The following is a 13,612-nucleotide window of genomic DNA, read 5'->3' as shown; positions in this document are numbered from 1 at the left end:
CAGAAATTACTGTACTTATACTCTGCAATCTCCATCCATTGCAGTTAGGATGATTACATTTAATTGCCTATCTGCTAAACCTCTGTTTTCTATGGATTTAATGGTGTGCTTGAAATAGAGAGAGACATTTTATTTCAAATACACAATGCTTCTTTCATTTTCCCCAATAAATGTTGTCTGCACAGTTTGTTAATATAGATTCATTTATATTTACATCCAAAAACAATGTTTTTCTTGCTATGGTTCAGCATGCACATCTACTGTGGCATCTGTTGTCCTATGGGCTGAAACAAATTATTTTTTTATGCATATCATTCTAAGAGTGCAAAGTTGTTGAGCTTAATTAATTTGGTCTAATTTGCAGAAATAAAAACGTATTCCTCTAAGACAGGAGAAAATACCTAGTGGAGAAATAGCTCCAATTATTTTCAATGCATTTTAAACAAGGGTCAATACTCAAAACAAGACAAAATAAGATGATCACTCACTGTTAGCAAGAAATTGGAAATAATTTGCACTTCAGTAAAATCAATAAACTGTGTTAAACTGAATTGAAAATAAGTAAATTCATTCTAGAGTCACAGGTTTTCAATTAAACAATATATATAATACAAATGCAAAACATTAATACATAACACTTTTTGAACACAATGTCAAACTAAGTAGGGAAATAAAGGAAACAAGTGAGACAATAACCATTACAGATGGTTGCATTTCCACACACTTTGCAACTCCCAGATTAGTATGAGTTGCTAATTGATGTTACATATGTATCTTGTTGGGGGTGGAGGTATAAACAGTCACAAGGGATCACATCCATAATTCATTATTTCACCTATACTTTCACACAAAGAATGAATGCCTTCATGAACTTGCTAGAATAACAACTTGTGAATTAATATGCATTGTGCAAACATGATGTCAATAACTTTAAATGCAAGCACTAAAGATGGTTAATTGGTTTGAGGATTGTCATTTGCAATTACTCATTATACTGTACATCAGTATAATGCACAGAGACTGTCTCACATTGCTTTTGTGTTGTATTTTGTTACCAGGTTGTTAATGAACATGTACTGTAACACTTCAATTAACCTCAATTATTTAAATTTCAGTTATTATCAAAATTTCAGTTATTTGATCTGTTTATATTATCTGTAGGTGTAGTTTGGATGGGGCAATGCTGTATTGTGTTACACATGATAATAAACTTGAACTGCAAGCCTTATTCAGTCTTATTTTATGATTGTTAACAAATACATCAATTTCCACTTAAGAATGTCCTTATGACAGAATTGTAGTATATTATAAGCAATTAAACAAGGGGGGTAAAATTAATAGAAATAGAAATACTTTATTATCATGAAAATTGTCTTTGGTCTCACTGGTAAGAATAATATATAAAACAAAAGGTAATTCTTAAAAGCTTCCAAGTCAGACTCCTCCATTCATTTGTCAATATTACGTGTCATTTTTGCTTTCAAGGGCATATAAATGAAAGGTTGAGCGCAGACATTGAACCTAATTATACTGATGGTTGTGGGACTCTAAAAGCCGTGGGTCATTAGCTCTCATAAAGGCCTACATGCCGTCCCCTGAGTGACGTTCTGCTGAGGACAGGGAGATGCATCTGATACATTTTTATTATGGACTCCACACTGACTGCGGAGGGAGGATGGTCGATAAAACAAAGGCTTGGGGAGTGTCGGCAGTGTATTGTTTTTTCAACTGCCAGGCCTGCCGTCACACATTTATATTGAATCTGTGCTCTGTATGCAGGCCTGTATCACATATCTGCAGAGTTAGGCACAATTGTTGTTGCAGCAGTGCAGGGGAGAAATTCAATGCGTGATTTCTGCAATGAAAGGAAAGGAGAGTTTTCCCTGAGAGCTAAGTTTGCAAATGCAAGACATCTGGACAACATAATTTAGAGAAACAAGCTTCATTTGTTGCCATTGAAAACTGCAGCACTTTTGTATACTTTTATTTGAAATTCTTGTTCATGCTTTGAGCTGGCCTTTCTCCAATGGGACATGTATCTATCTCCTCCACACAATATTTTCAGCCTACTCTCTCTGCGCATTCGATAGTGTAGTTTAATCTCATTGAAGGCAGAATCCTGGCAGCCAGGTAAGGAGCGCTGCTGTCTACTCTTGATTTGGATCCATCTTTTTCTCTGGGACCTAAAACAAAGCATGTGCTGGACGTGAGCCACTACACAGATGAGTAGCTCAGAAAATGATCTTCACCATGCATCAATCCAGCAATGATTCAGGTGGGGAGACTGAACGGAGCTCATCTGCAAAGCTCTCATTGCAAAACAAACAAATTACAGTGTCAGGATAGTCGCTCTAGGCACAGCATTGGTGTGAATGATATCTTACGGAAGCGCATTGCATTCACTGGATAAGAAAAAAATTAGACACCTTATCTCGTAATTATGAGAGAAGATCTCGTAATTATCAGAGAAGATCTCATAATTATCAGAGAAGATCTCATAATTATGAGAAAATATCTCGTAATTACGAGATGAGGAAAGAGGAAAGATATTCACAGATTCGAATTTCTGGGATCAATAAGTCACAGGTGAGGTGTTCCTCACCATAATAGCCTTGTAACTCGTAGTCTAAGCTATTACGGTGTGAAAAATGCATCATGTATGTTTAAAGAACTCTTCGCCTGTGACTTATTAACCCCGGAAGTTCGAATCTGTGAATATCTTTCCAACTTTACCGAACTCCAATGTGGCACCTTTCCTCATCTCATTATTACAAGATCTTTTATAATAATTATTCTAATATATATAACTATTCTTTTCTCGTAATTACGAGATAAGGTGTCTATTTTTTTTTTTTATCCAGTGAATGCAATGCGCTTCTGTAATATCTGACTGTTGACACATTTCAAAAATAGTCATCATCAAGTTATTGGCCTTGCATTGCTGTGTGCAACCGTCAAAACAAGTCAAATGTCAAAAGGTTAATGATGGATTGCAGAAAGGTCACACATATAGGTTTTAATTAGATTCCTTTATTACAAATAGATCACCTCAGAGATGCAACATTATAAGGCCTAAAGACTTGCTTCACAGTAGCTAAGCATATTTCTTATGAGTGAGGAGAAAACAGACGTGGCTTTTTTATGCATTGATGGTAAAATTGATTTTTGCCTTTCCATCTCTATGTGATATGACATCTCCTATATACAGCCATATCACATTATGCAGTAATCTCACACTTGACTGCATGGTTTTGTAGTGTTATCCTTCTCCTACGTGAAAAAGGGTGCTTTGAATCCGTATGACGTATTCCACTGAGAGCACAAGAGGATTTTAAAGAGGACATATGCTTTTTTGGTTTAGTATACTGTTATGATGTTGAATATTTATGTTAAACATGGTTGGTGGAGGTTAGGGTTAGCACTGAATGCTTCACTGTTTTTATCTACCTTGAGTAGACTTTGGCTCTTTGCCCATAAAGGGTCATCTCTTCTTTAGCCTTGGTTGCCTAACCATAACCCATAGGATTTTTCCATGTGTTTGCATTGTCCACTCTCATGTTTGAGATCAGAGTCTAGCTTGAACATGTATGGATGCTAACATTTTCATGTAAAGAATGAGAAAAAGTAGTGAAATCTGACTACTGCTGTTTTTTCATGGTTTGTTGACATAGCCTCCCAATCTGCTGGAAGATAGCTTCCAGAAGCTAACCAATCAGAATACAGTGGGCTCATCAGGAGAGGGCCTTAAAAAGACAGGGGCTAAAACGGCATGTTTCAGACAGAGCCTGAATTGGGGGGCTGTGTAAAAGCCCAATTTAAAGGTTCTCTATAATAACTGTGAAGCAATTTACATGAATTAATATTTTTTTATTGCCAATGAGTGAACAGGTTTTAATATAACTAAAAAAACGAGACCTTTCTTGACTTTCATGGTTGTCTGTAACATACTTATTTCTGTGTGAACAACCTGGGATGGGTCCACGAAAATTCAAAAGATGTGACATTTGTGCTTTGCCTTTCTCCAGCTAGTGTCAACAAACAACCAGCATCTACCTTACCACCATAACTGCAGATATTACCTCTTCAACTAAAGAGACAACTTGCTGCCTCCATAGACCACAGCACAATTCACAACAAAATATGTATGCAGTGACAAGTCGCCCACTCCCAAACACATGCACAGCAGAACAATATTATTTCCTCAAAAAGGAGGGAAAAAAGTTCCACAGTAATAGCAGGACATAGCTTATCCCTTTTGTTTTTTCTGAAGGTCATAATAAGCACAACAAAACTGCAGCATGTTGCTCCCCAGCCACAGGTTGCTGAGTCTACTAGTGTGCAGTTTGCAGGTTTGGTCAGGTTCAGGTGTTTGATTAACTCATATTTTTTGCTGTTTGGGCAGTGTGGAATGGCTCTCACTGGCAAAGCAGCAAAACAGAAACTTAGATTGTGTGTTTGTGTGTAAGTGAGCGCATGCAAGCACACCGTAGGGGGGGTTGCAAGGGGGGTTAACTGACTGTGAGTGAGAGATTTTTAGTTGAGACACGGTGCAAAACACAACGTTAGAGATCCTTTATGTCAATTATGAGACGTATCACCTGCAGCTGAGCGAGCACACAAGCGAGCATGCGTGTTAGCGCGAGCAGTAGGATGCTGACTGCAGCTCACTTAACAGCCACTGGTGCCACTAATGAGAAAGAATTGCTGATTTTTACAAATAGAATCTTTAAGATAAATAAGTTGTTTTTTAACCTTAAATCAGGCAAAGATCTTCCAGTATAGTCCTAGATTAAAAAATAGACGTTTACATGTGAATAATATATCGCCTTCAATATCAGCTTCACTTGTAATCATGTGTCGGGAGAAATTAGAAAAGGGAAAGCAACTTCAGTGTCAAGAAAATGCACAATTTTCAGGAAAGTAAAATATATTTTCATTCACAAGGCAATCGCTATAGGTTTCACCCTTTTGTCATTTTGATATTGTATACATCTTCACTCTTTCATTATCCATTTTCCAAAGCATCCACATAAGTGCCACTCAGAACAAATGACATTGTATGTCATAACACTTCATTTAACACTGAAACAAGTTAAATAAACAACAGCACAAACACATTTAAACTTTATGAATGTGCTGTGTTGACCCTAATCTCAAAAGGATTGATTAGTAGTTAAGTAACATAACAAAGGATAAATAAGTAGAATGCAGTCTGTGTTATCTGGCCTTATTTAGAAAAAATAAAACCTTTTATTTTTAATGTTAAAGTATGTCTGTAGAATCTGTGACATTATACTGTATCAGCGTGTGTCCTACCTGTGGGGTGACTGTTTAAATGAGGATGGATACAGTCAGTATAAAAGCAATTTGGTGCTCAGACATTTAACAGTTTACTTTCATTTAAAACAAAAGGGAGAGAAAAGATGGATTGCCCCATTATGAGAGTAAAGAAACCTAATTCAGACTAATAAAGTGCTGTAAGCAATTTGACCTTGCTATTGGGTTATTTGTCATTCTAAGCACTTCCAAGCATGGCTACTGCCTGGAATCTACTTTTCTTGAAAAGAAACTGAAACTACTGACACTTGATTGGGTCAATAAAACCATGGATACATGTAGGAGGCATTAAAGTTAAGTGTGTTCCACACAGATATACAGATGGTTTTTACCCAATACCTTCTTTTTTTTCTACTGTGCATGACAAGAAAAGAGGACAGTGACATATTTCCCAATAGCAATCCTTTTGTTCATCTGCATAACTTCAATTTTCATAATTGCTTTGCTCAAATGGAACTGCAGGCACCTGCCCAGCAGCACTTTTTGGCTGCTTTCGCTTTGTGCTGTCACTTACGCTGCATTCAGACTCTGGCTAGTGATTTTTCACACTTGCATCGGAGATTAAAAAAGCAGGCTAGTAAAATATTCATCGGTTTCGCATAAATTACATCTCATCAGTTTGTGCATACAGTTGCATACTTTTACAGATATTATTAATGTTGTAGCACTTTCATCTGAGACTGTGTCACTGACTTCATATTTTTAACTGTTTGCAGTCTCTCCTGTGAGTTTCTTCAAGTTTGCTGGCATGCCAAACAGCAAATTTTAGACTCTAATGGGGTGTTTGGGTCAAGATTACCTGCTTTTTACTCAAATAAAAACAGTACAAAATTGTTTTGTTAATATTGAACTCCATATCTTTGGCTTGTTATCTGGAAAAAAAAAGATGTAACATAATTAACCCAGCCTTCAAATGTCATGTCACTCATCTGGTACTGAGTTAGTTTTGCCCAAGAGCTTCAAGATTTTTTTTAATACCAGCAGGCTGGTGGATCCTTTCTCACTATACAATAAACTAATACAATCAATCAATCAATCAATCAATCAATCAATCAATGTGTTTGTCACATGTAATCATTTAAGGAACAAATGTGTAAAATGTAACACAGTTAGGTACATGTGTAATAACTCCACACAAATAGAGGAGACAACATGTACCTTGACAAAAACACTTTATTTGCTATCTACTGTGTGTTACAGAAAATCTAAATTCAAAAGATCAGTTTTGTCATGTTAAATGTATTACATATGATTAAAAAGGCCAATTATGTCCCTGGTCAATATGACTCGACAAATAAGACACAAAGGTTGAAGGTAGTAAATATTGTAAATATATTATTACATTACCAGTCAAAGAGTTTGGACACATCTTCCCATTCTCTTGAATAAGAGTGACTTGTACTGTATATAGATTAAGACAACAGGAATGATTCAGGGCCTTCTGGCATGATCAAACTAAGGAACAGTTTTGTGTTGGGTCACCTTTCCAGGATTCTTCTGACTTCTGAAGATAATAAAGTTCACAAAAACACAACATAGCCTCAACAGGCTTAATTAGTGTTTGAATAAATTGTCCATAGGTTCAGTGATTGGATTCAATAAAGTCAAGACATCATATCATCTAATGTTTTATACTAGGTGTTCTGTATTGGTAATCATGGTAGTGAGTGCAGTGTAATTAAAATGATTAGTTTGTGTAAGAAGGGAGGCAATGGATGAACTAAAGTACAAAGTCAAATAGGAAAACTCTGAGGATCTTCACACTCCATGTGCATGGTTGTTATCAATCACAAAAGACTTAAGTGGGTCCATTAGCTAAAACGCTAACATGGGATATTATGCTCAAATAATGTTATAGATGTGGTGTACCACATGGATGATGCAGTTCTCTGCCCTGATGCTGACAAAGCTGATATCCCTTTATTAGGATGCATTATTCTGACAGCTTATTTTCTACAGTGCTGTGTGACCATGTGTCCAAACATCTGCCAGCTCTAGCAGTCGCTCTGTGCTTAAAAAGATGGCAGCTAGTGCCAAGAGGGAGATAAACGCTGCGACTTCTGAATTATTGACAAAGGTCAGAGGTAACCTAATTTGAATGACTTTAGACATGAGGGGAATTTGAGGACTGTCATTGTTCTTTTCAGTCAGATCAAGGACAGCACTCTCTCATTTAACAGTGAGCCAGATTCGTATCTATGTTGGAAACAGCGGAGATGCCACAAGCAAATTAAATCAGACTTTTTGATTAAACACAAACCTGTGTTGATTGTGGTGGATGACAACATGGTTTGCATTTGAATGAAACTCCCGAAATTCAAAAATATTCCCTCTCTCAATATTTCTCCAGCAGTTTTGCTTCATTTGATAAATGGTGATAACTTTCAACAATCCTCTGAGACTTGCAAATTAGAGTAAGTCTTTGGAAGTGAAAGGAAAATTGATCACTGAGCTTTGCTGGGGTACAAATTATCTGTAAAAAAAGGAAAAAAGGAAAAAAATGTTCTTCTTCACAAGAGCACAAATAGAGGCTGTTCATGGAATATTCTACGATGCCTACTTTTCTTCAATGTTGTAGGAGACATCTGTTACCATGCACAGAAAACCGGTTGCTATGCATCAAGGACACACACAAACAGTGCTCAATATTATAAATAAGTCACAATGAAAATATAATATTATGTTTTTCTTATGTTTTACTTGTTTTTACACTACATACATAACTATCTGTGACTTATTCTTTGCAAAGCGGTTACCTGTGGCTATACAAACTCTTAGCAAGGCTTCTATACACTGAAATCAAGTAAATTATTGCGGCTTCAACATACCACATTAAATATGTTGACACTTTGACTCCACATACTGGATTTCTTGGCTATTAGATCATTCATCCAAGTTATTTGCTGGGATTCGTCACCCTTCTGTGACAAATGAATCTATTATCTTCTGCAGGAGCTTCACTGATGGTCCTAGGTGGTTTGAATAACTGCAGTGATTAATGACAACATGAATTTTGCAGACACCCTCTACTGGCTTCAAATAGTAACTACTACAGTCTCAAATCTTTCAAGTCATAGCTCTCGCTCTCTCTCTCTCTCTGCCCCACTCTTTCTTTTGCCCACACTTTCTTTATCTAATACTGACCACCCAAATCTAAAACTTTCCATGTTTCTCTCATTATATCCGCATTAGCCTACAGAAAAATATTCTCTATCCTCAAGAATTAGGTCAACTGCACCAGCATATTACATCATGGCAAAGCCTCTCTGCATTTGAGAGTACAGTCTTACTTTGATGAATGAAGTCATTTGCACATATGAAAATACTGTGTGTTCTTATAATGATTTAAAAATAACAGTAAAAAAATTGAACCAGAGTTGTTTTGTCATCAGTCACAGCACAAGACATACTGTTTTTCATGTCATTTATTTTAATGCTGATGCCCAGAGACGTGCTCACACCGAGGGAGACAGATGACAAATACAATGTATGATCAATACAAGAGATAGTAGTGGTACTTCAGGGGTTGTGCTGTACCTTCCTGTTTGCACAGGAAATGCTTAGGTTCCTGTATGCTCGCAGGGAATGCTGCTGGTTTGAGTATTATTGCTATTGACGCCCTTCTGTTCCCATGGGCAAGTTTGTTTTCATGCCCGATCAAAAAAAGTAAAATTCATACCCTAAATCCCCGAGAGGACTCATGAGCATATTCAATATCCCAGCTTTAGCTGGCTGCTGAAATCCAACAAAATTCACATTGCAATGTGTCGGCCTATTTGCTTGACTGTCTTCACACTTTTCTTTCAGCATTAATCATGCATGCATTCCTGTTTGGCAACTGACTTCCACTTCCCATAGCATGTGAATGCACCACACAGGCAGACTTTTCAAACCTCTCTAGGCATTTCACACGCAGAAAAAATACACTAAAATCATGATATTCTTTGTACTGGATTAAGTTGCCTATTATGCCATAACGACATTAAATTAATCTAGTGATTGCCAGTAAGGCAGCAAAAATGCATTAAAATGGCTGGCAGTTATTCCACATACACTTAATTTCCGTAGATCAACAGAAAGATGCAAAACACTGGTCCTTTAATCTTTGAATCAAAAGTCAGTAGTTGCAGAGCCTATTATCAGCTCTGAACTCAACTGCACTGCAAAAGGATGAGTATTATTTGTTTATAATATAATAATTATAATAGATCTAATGTTAACATAACAGAACCAAATCTTTCACAAATCAAAAAGGAAAGAACCTGCTGGACAGGAAGATCGCAGTTTGTAACGCTGCTGAAGTGTGTCAAACTTCTTTGACATTTTGATGTTTTTTAAGAGAAGAAAAAAACATTTATTTGGCTGGCGTGCTTTAGACTGCTAACCTTTATAAGGTTGTCATGCCCTGGCTGACAGACACCTTCCTGAAGCATTAAAGTAGAGTAGATTCAGTGCAGAAACATGACACGTGATGAGGAGAACTAGAGGACAGACCAACAAAAGATAAAACTATTTGGGGAGAGTAATAATGACAAAAATAGCTTTGGATTAAATAATGTAGGAGATTGAGAATCAAATAAATTATATATGGTCATAGCCTGAATTGCATTACATAATTGATGCACACAGTCGTACATTATGTACCAACTGTCAACATGTGAAATGTGTTTGAAAAAATAATACAAGTGTGATTCTCAAACCACTTAAAGACAAAGAGGAAAGAGATGCCCTGGGACAATGCTGGTGTCATGGCTGGACTCACATGAATCATATATATCTCAGCTACTTTTTTTTTCTTCTTTTAATCTGAGGCACAATTTAGCTGTCAGAGAGAGTGTTAGGATGCCTTTAGGGTTTCGACTCCCAAAGGGTGGAAAAGATTAGAATGTCAAATGTCACAGCACACATTGCAAATGCCTCATGAAACTAAGAAAGTGAAAGAAATACTGTGGGAAGTGGAGGGTAGTTTTGGGGGCTTCGTTGATTTTTCAAGGTCCTGGTGAGCAGCTCTGTGCGATGCTTTTACGATAGAAAAAAGTAATGGTCATGACTCATTTTACACTATGTTGGCCGTGATTGCTTTTATGTGTTTGCAACTATCAGGGAGCCAAATGCAGTGGTTCTGCATGAAAGAGCATGACTCTGACCAAATTACTACACTATCACCTGAGTGCATTTTTCAGACTCACAGGTTGGATGGCATGAATGTGTTGTATTATTAATTATAATTTATTGCCTATTCCCTTATTCCACATGTGGGGAAGGCTAATAAGCGTTACTGTTCAGGTGAAAATTGAATTCGAGCAAGAGCACAGATGCAACCACGAAATTACAAGTCTGCAAAAAAACACTATGATGAAGAACTTCTTGTCTATATTATGTTTTTAATATCCCCAAGTTAAGATTTAGAACATGGCAGTCCTCTATTTTATTTAGTTTGTGCAACACTTAGATCCTTTTAATTAAATCTATAAGCCTGGATCATATCATGCTGCAAGGCACAGTTTGAAAAAAGAAAAGAAAGGGAGGAAAGTACTGTACTGTACAGTATGCACTATTCTTCATTTTTCAAGGTTGCATATTTACCAGCACATGAAAGGTGATTTACTGAAACAGTAGCAAGAGAGGACACTCACAGACCACCGCTTGATCATGTTTTTACTATAGCATTTGGGTGACAGTTATTTTCAGTATCATTTAATTAATATAATATAATAACTTTTTGAGTGGTTTGCTCTTTAAAATGCTTGAAAATAGTCCATTCAGAGTCCAAGGGTACATCTTTAAATAATCGATTGCGATTATTGCGATAATCGATTTACTATCACCGAAGACTGTCAGACTATCAGAAAAGCAGCAAATCCTTGCAACTAAGCTGGAAATTGATGTTTTCTTTTTTTGTGATAAAGGTAAATGATAACTGACTTATTGTTTCAGCTCCATACAACATATTCACCTGTGCATATTCAACTGAGAAAATGCAAGATGTGTTTTGAAAGCTGAGTAAGAATCACTCTATCAAAACTGAATATACAATATGAAAATCTGATACTTATCCTAATAAATGTATAATTTACATTTATTATTCATGTACATAAGCACTAACAGCAGCTTCAGTTAACTTCATTTACAGAAGTTAAGTGGACCTGCACTTCTACACATTGAGGCCACTATATTGTGTCTATTTCATACTGAACATTTAACAATACACTGTTGTGGGTTCTGCATGATGAATCATTAATTAACAGGGCCATTTAGGAGTTAGGAATCAGTTGTCCACCCTGTTAGGTTACGTGACAGAACAAGACAGAAAAAAAAGAGAAATGTATTCAGACATTTTTATGTTAATTGAAATTAATCAGTCAGAAACAAGTCAGGTCTGGAGTATTGTTAATCATGGTGGTGTAGAGGTAGTGCAGCCTGGAGGATTGTGAGAGGATGCCCACGAGGCTGTGGACGCTTTGAAAAGGTAGGCATTTTGGAGAGGAAGCAGATGGTCGACATTAAAAGCAAAGGGCCCTTGTGACTGTCCTCAATGGTCCTGCAGAGAACTGGGTAATTAAATGAGAAATTTAATCAGATTCCTCAAATTAAATGTCCAGCTGGATAGTCCTGCAAGAACACTATTGACTACACATTTACCTAAGGGAGTGTCACCGGTAGATGCATAATTCTCCAATCAGTACACACTCATATATGATGATATTCCAGGTGATGATTACTGCTAAAGTATTCCATTCACAGTCCTGCCAGCAGGAGGCAAAGGGACATGGCTGTGTGACCACAGGAGGGTGATTTTAATAATGGGGCCTGGGAGGAAGCAACAAAACAGTGAGATGACAGGGTGGAGGTTGGAATCAGTGGATTTAGCAGGGTGGCTGTTTTATCTTTCCTCTGAGTGAAGGCTTCAATCCAATATAAATTCTCAACTGTTCTCAGCAAGATAATATTTGTATTATCAGCTTCAGATAGATTAGCTTGTAATATCAGAATTTCATCACGTCTGAGGCAACATGTTAGGGGCAACATTTGAAGAAAAGAAAAGAGGCAGAGGAGTCCAGTGTGGACCTGGTGACTAAACAATCTGACATCATTGATTTCTGGAGTCTTAATATCATAGCACCGTATAAACAGGGACCAGCCTCAAAGTCCGATCCGAGTCATTTTGCATTCAGCAAATCCAAGAAGCGCCTCCCCTCCCTCCACTGCTCCCGCCCCGTGTAGACTCTCTCTCTCTCTCTCTCTCTCTCTCTCTCTCTCTGTCTCTCTCTCACTCACACACACACACAGCCTGTCCGGTAGGATGGGACCAGTGGCCAGATAACCATGCATGCCTGACCGCTAGTCTACTTCCTGGATGGAAGAATGGGACATTTCCAGCACCACTTTTCTTCGCATTGTGAATTGCCTTTCGCCACGCTGACGCCACGGATAATCACTTAATAATGAGCACGTGAAATCAATAATATCCGACTACTTTTTTTTGTCTTCCCTCTGTAGTTAAAGACAGCGATTGATCGCCGATTGACCCCTCTACACTTCGGGAATGTCGCTATCTGGAAGCCCGCTACAGGCACGGAGGAGTCCAACAACACATTTTGAACTGCTTTTGCACAGCCGTAGTGTGCGTAACGTTTTATTCCTCGAAGCAGAAAGCAGCCTTTGCTCGGACTGGAGGCGAATACGTTTGTCTTTTTAAAAAGGAAAAAAAAAAGAAGCAACTCAACACAAAAGCTAAAAGCAGAGACTGTGTAGCCGAACTGCAAAACGATTTATTTGGTGCTTCGTGGCTTGTGTGTCGACTTCGCTTCAGTCTTCGCTCATGTGTATGTGATTTTTTTTTCTTTAAGAAGAGAAAAAAGACTGAAAAACTTTGTCCTTCCTTCCTCCTCCTCCTCCTCCTCCTCCTTGTTGCTCTCGATGAGTAGTCTAACATGCGGAGAATACGGGAACCGAGTTACTGGTGGATTTTATCCTTAATGCTTTTTTTAACCTTGCCCAAACACACAGACTGTCATCCTGGTAAGTACTTGCAAAACGGTTGAGCCATCATATATTTGAGCCTAACTACTGAGTGTCCACTACCCCCCCCCCCCCTTTTTTTTTATTATCAATGGCACAAGCGAGTTTTGGTGAATGAATTAATTTAGTTTTTCACATGCAACGTGTCGTCTGGTTTCCACTAATGGTTAGGGCTGAGCCGAGTTTCACGCCCAATGGTTGTGTTAAACACCGACACGTTTAGCCTCCACTGATTTGTGTGCATGTTATTGAT

The 13,612-nt window shown here is 37.6% G+C and overlaps 1 protein-coding gene across 1 annotated transcript in view; it reads left to right on the top strand.

Annotated features, from left to right (window-relative positions):
• Positions 1–12,662: 12,662 nt before the first annotated feature.
• The window catches only part of ca16b (carbonic anhydrase XVI b), a 108,155-nt gene continuing 107,205 nt past the window's right edge, over positions 12,663–13,612 (top strand). The window contains exon 1 of the mRNA XM_053315429.1: positions 12,663–13,359. Within this exon, the coding sequence (XP_053171404.1) occupies positions 13,272–13,359 (88 nt within the window). The 5' untranslated portion in view covers positions 12,663–13,271. The remainder of the gene's footprint in view (positions 13,360–13,612) is intronic.

The sequence above is a fragment of the Scomber japonicus genome, chromosome 3 (genome assembly GCF_027409825.1).
Source record: "Scomber japonicus isolate fScoJap1 chromosome 3, fScoJap1.pri, whole genome shotgun sequence".
Classification (NCBI taxonomy): domain Eukaryota; kingdom Metazoa; phylum Chordata; class Actinopteri; order Scombriformes; family Scombridae; genus Scomber; species Scomber japonicus.
Note: the sequence above shows the minus strand (reverse complement) of the source record. Positions and strands in the feature narration are given on the sequence as shown.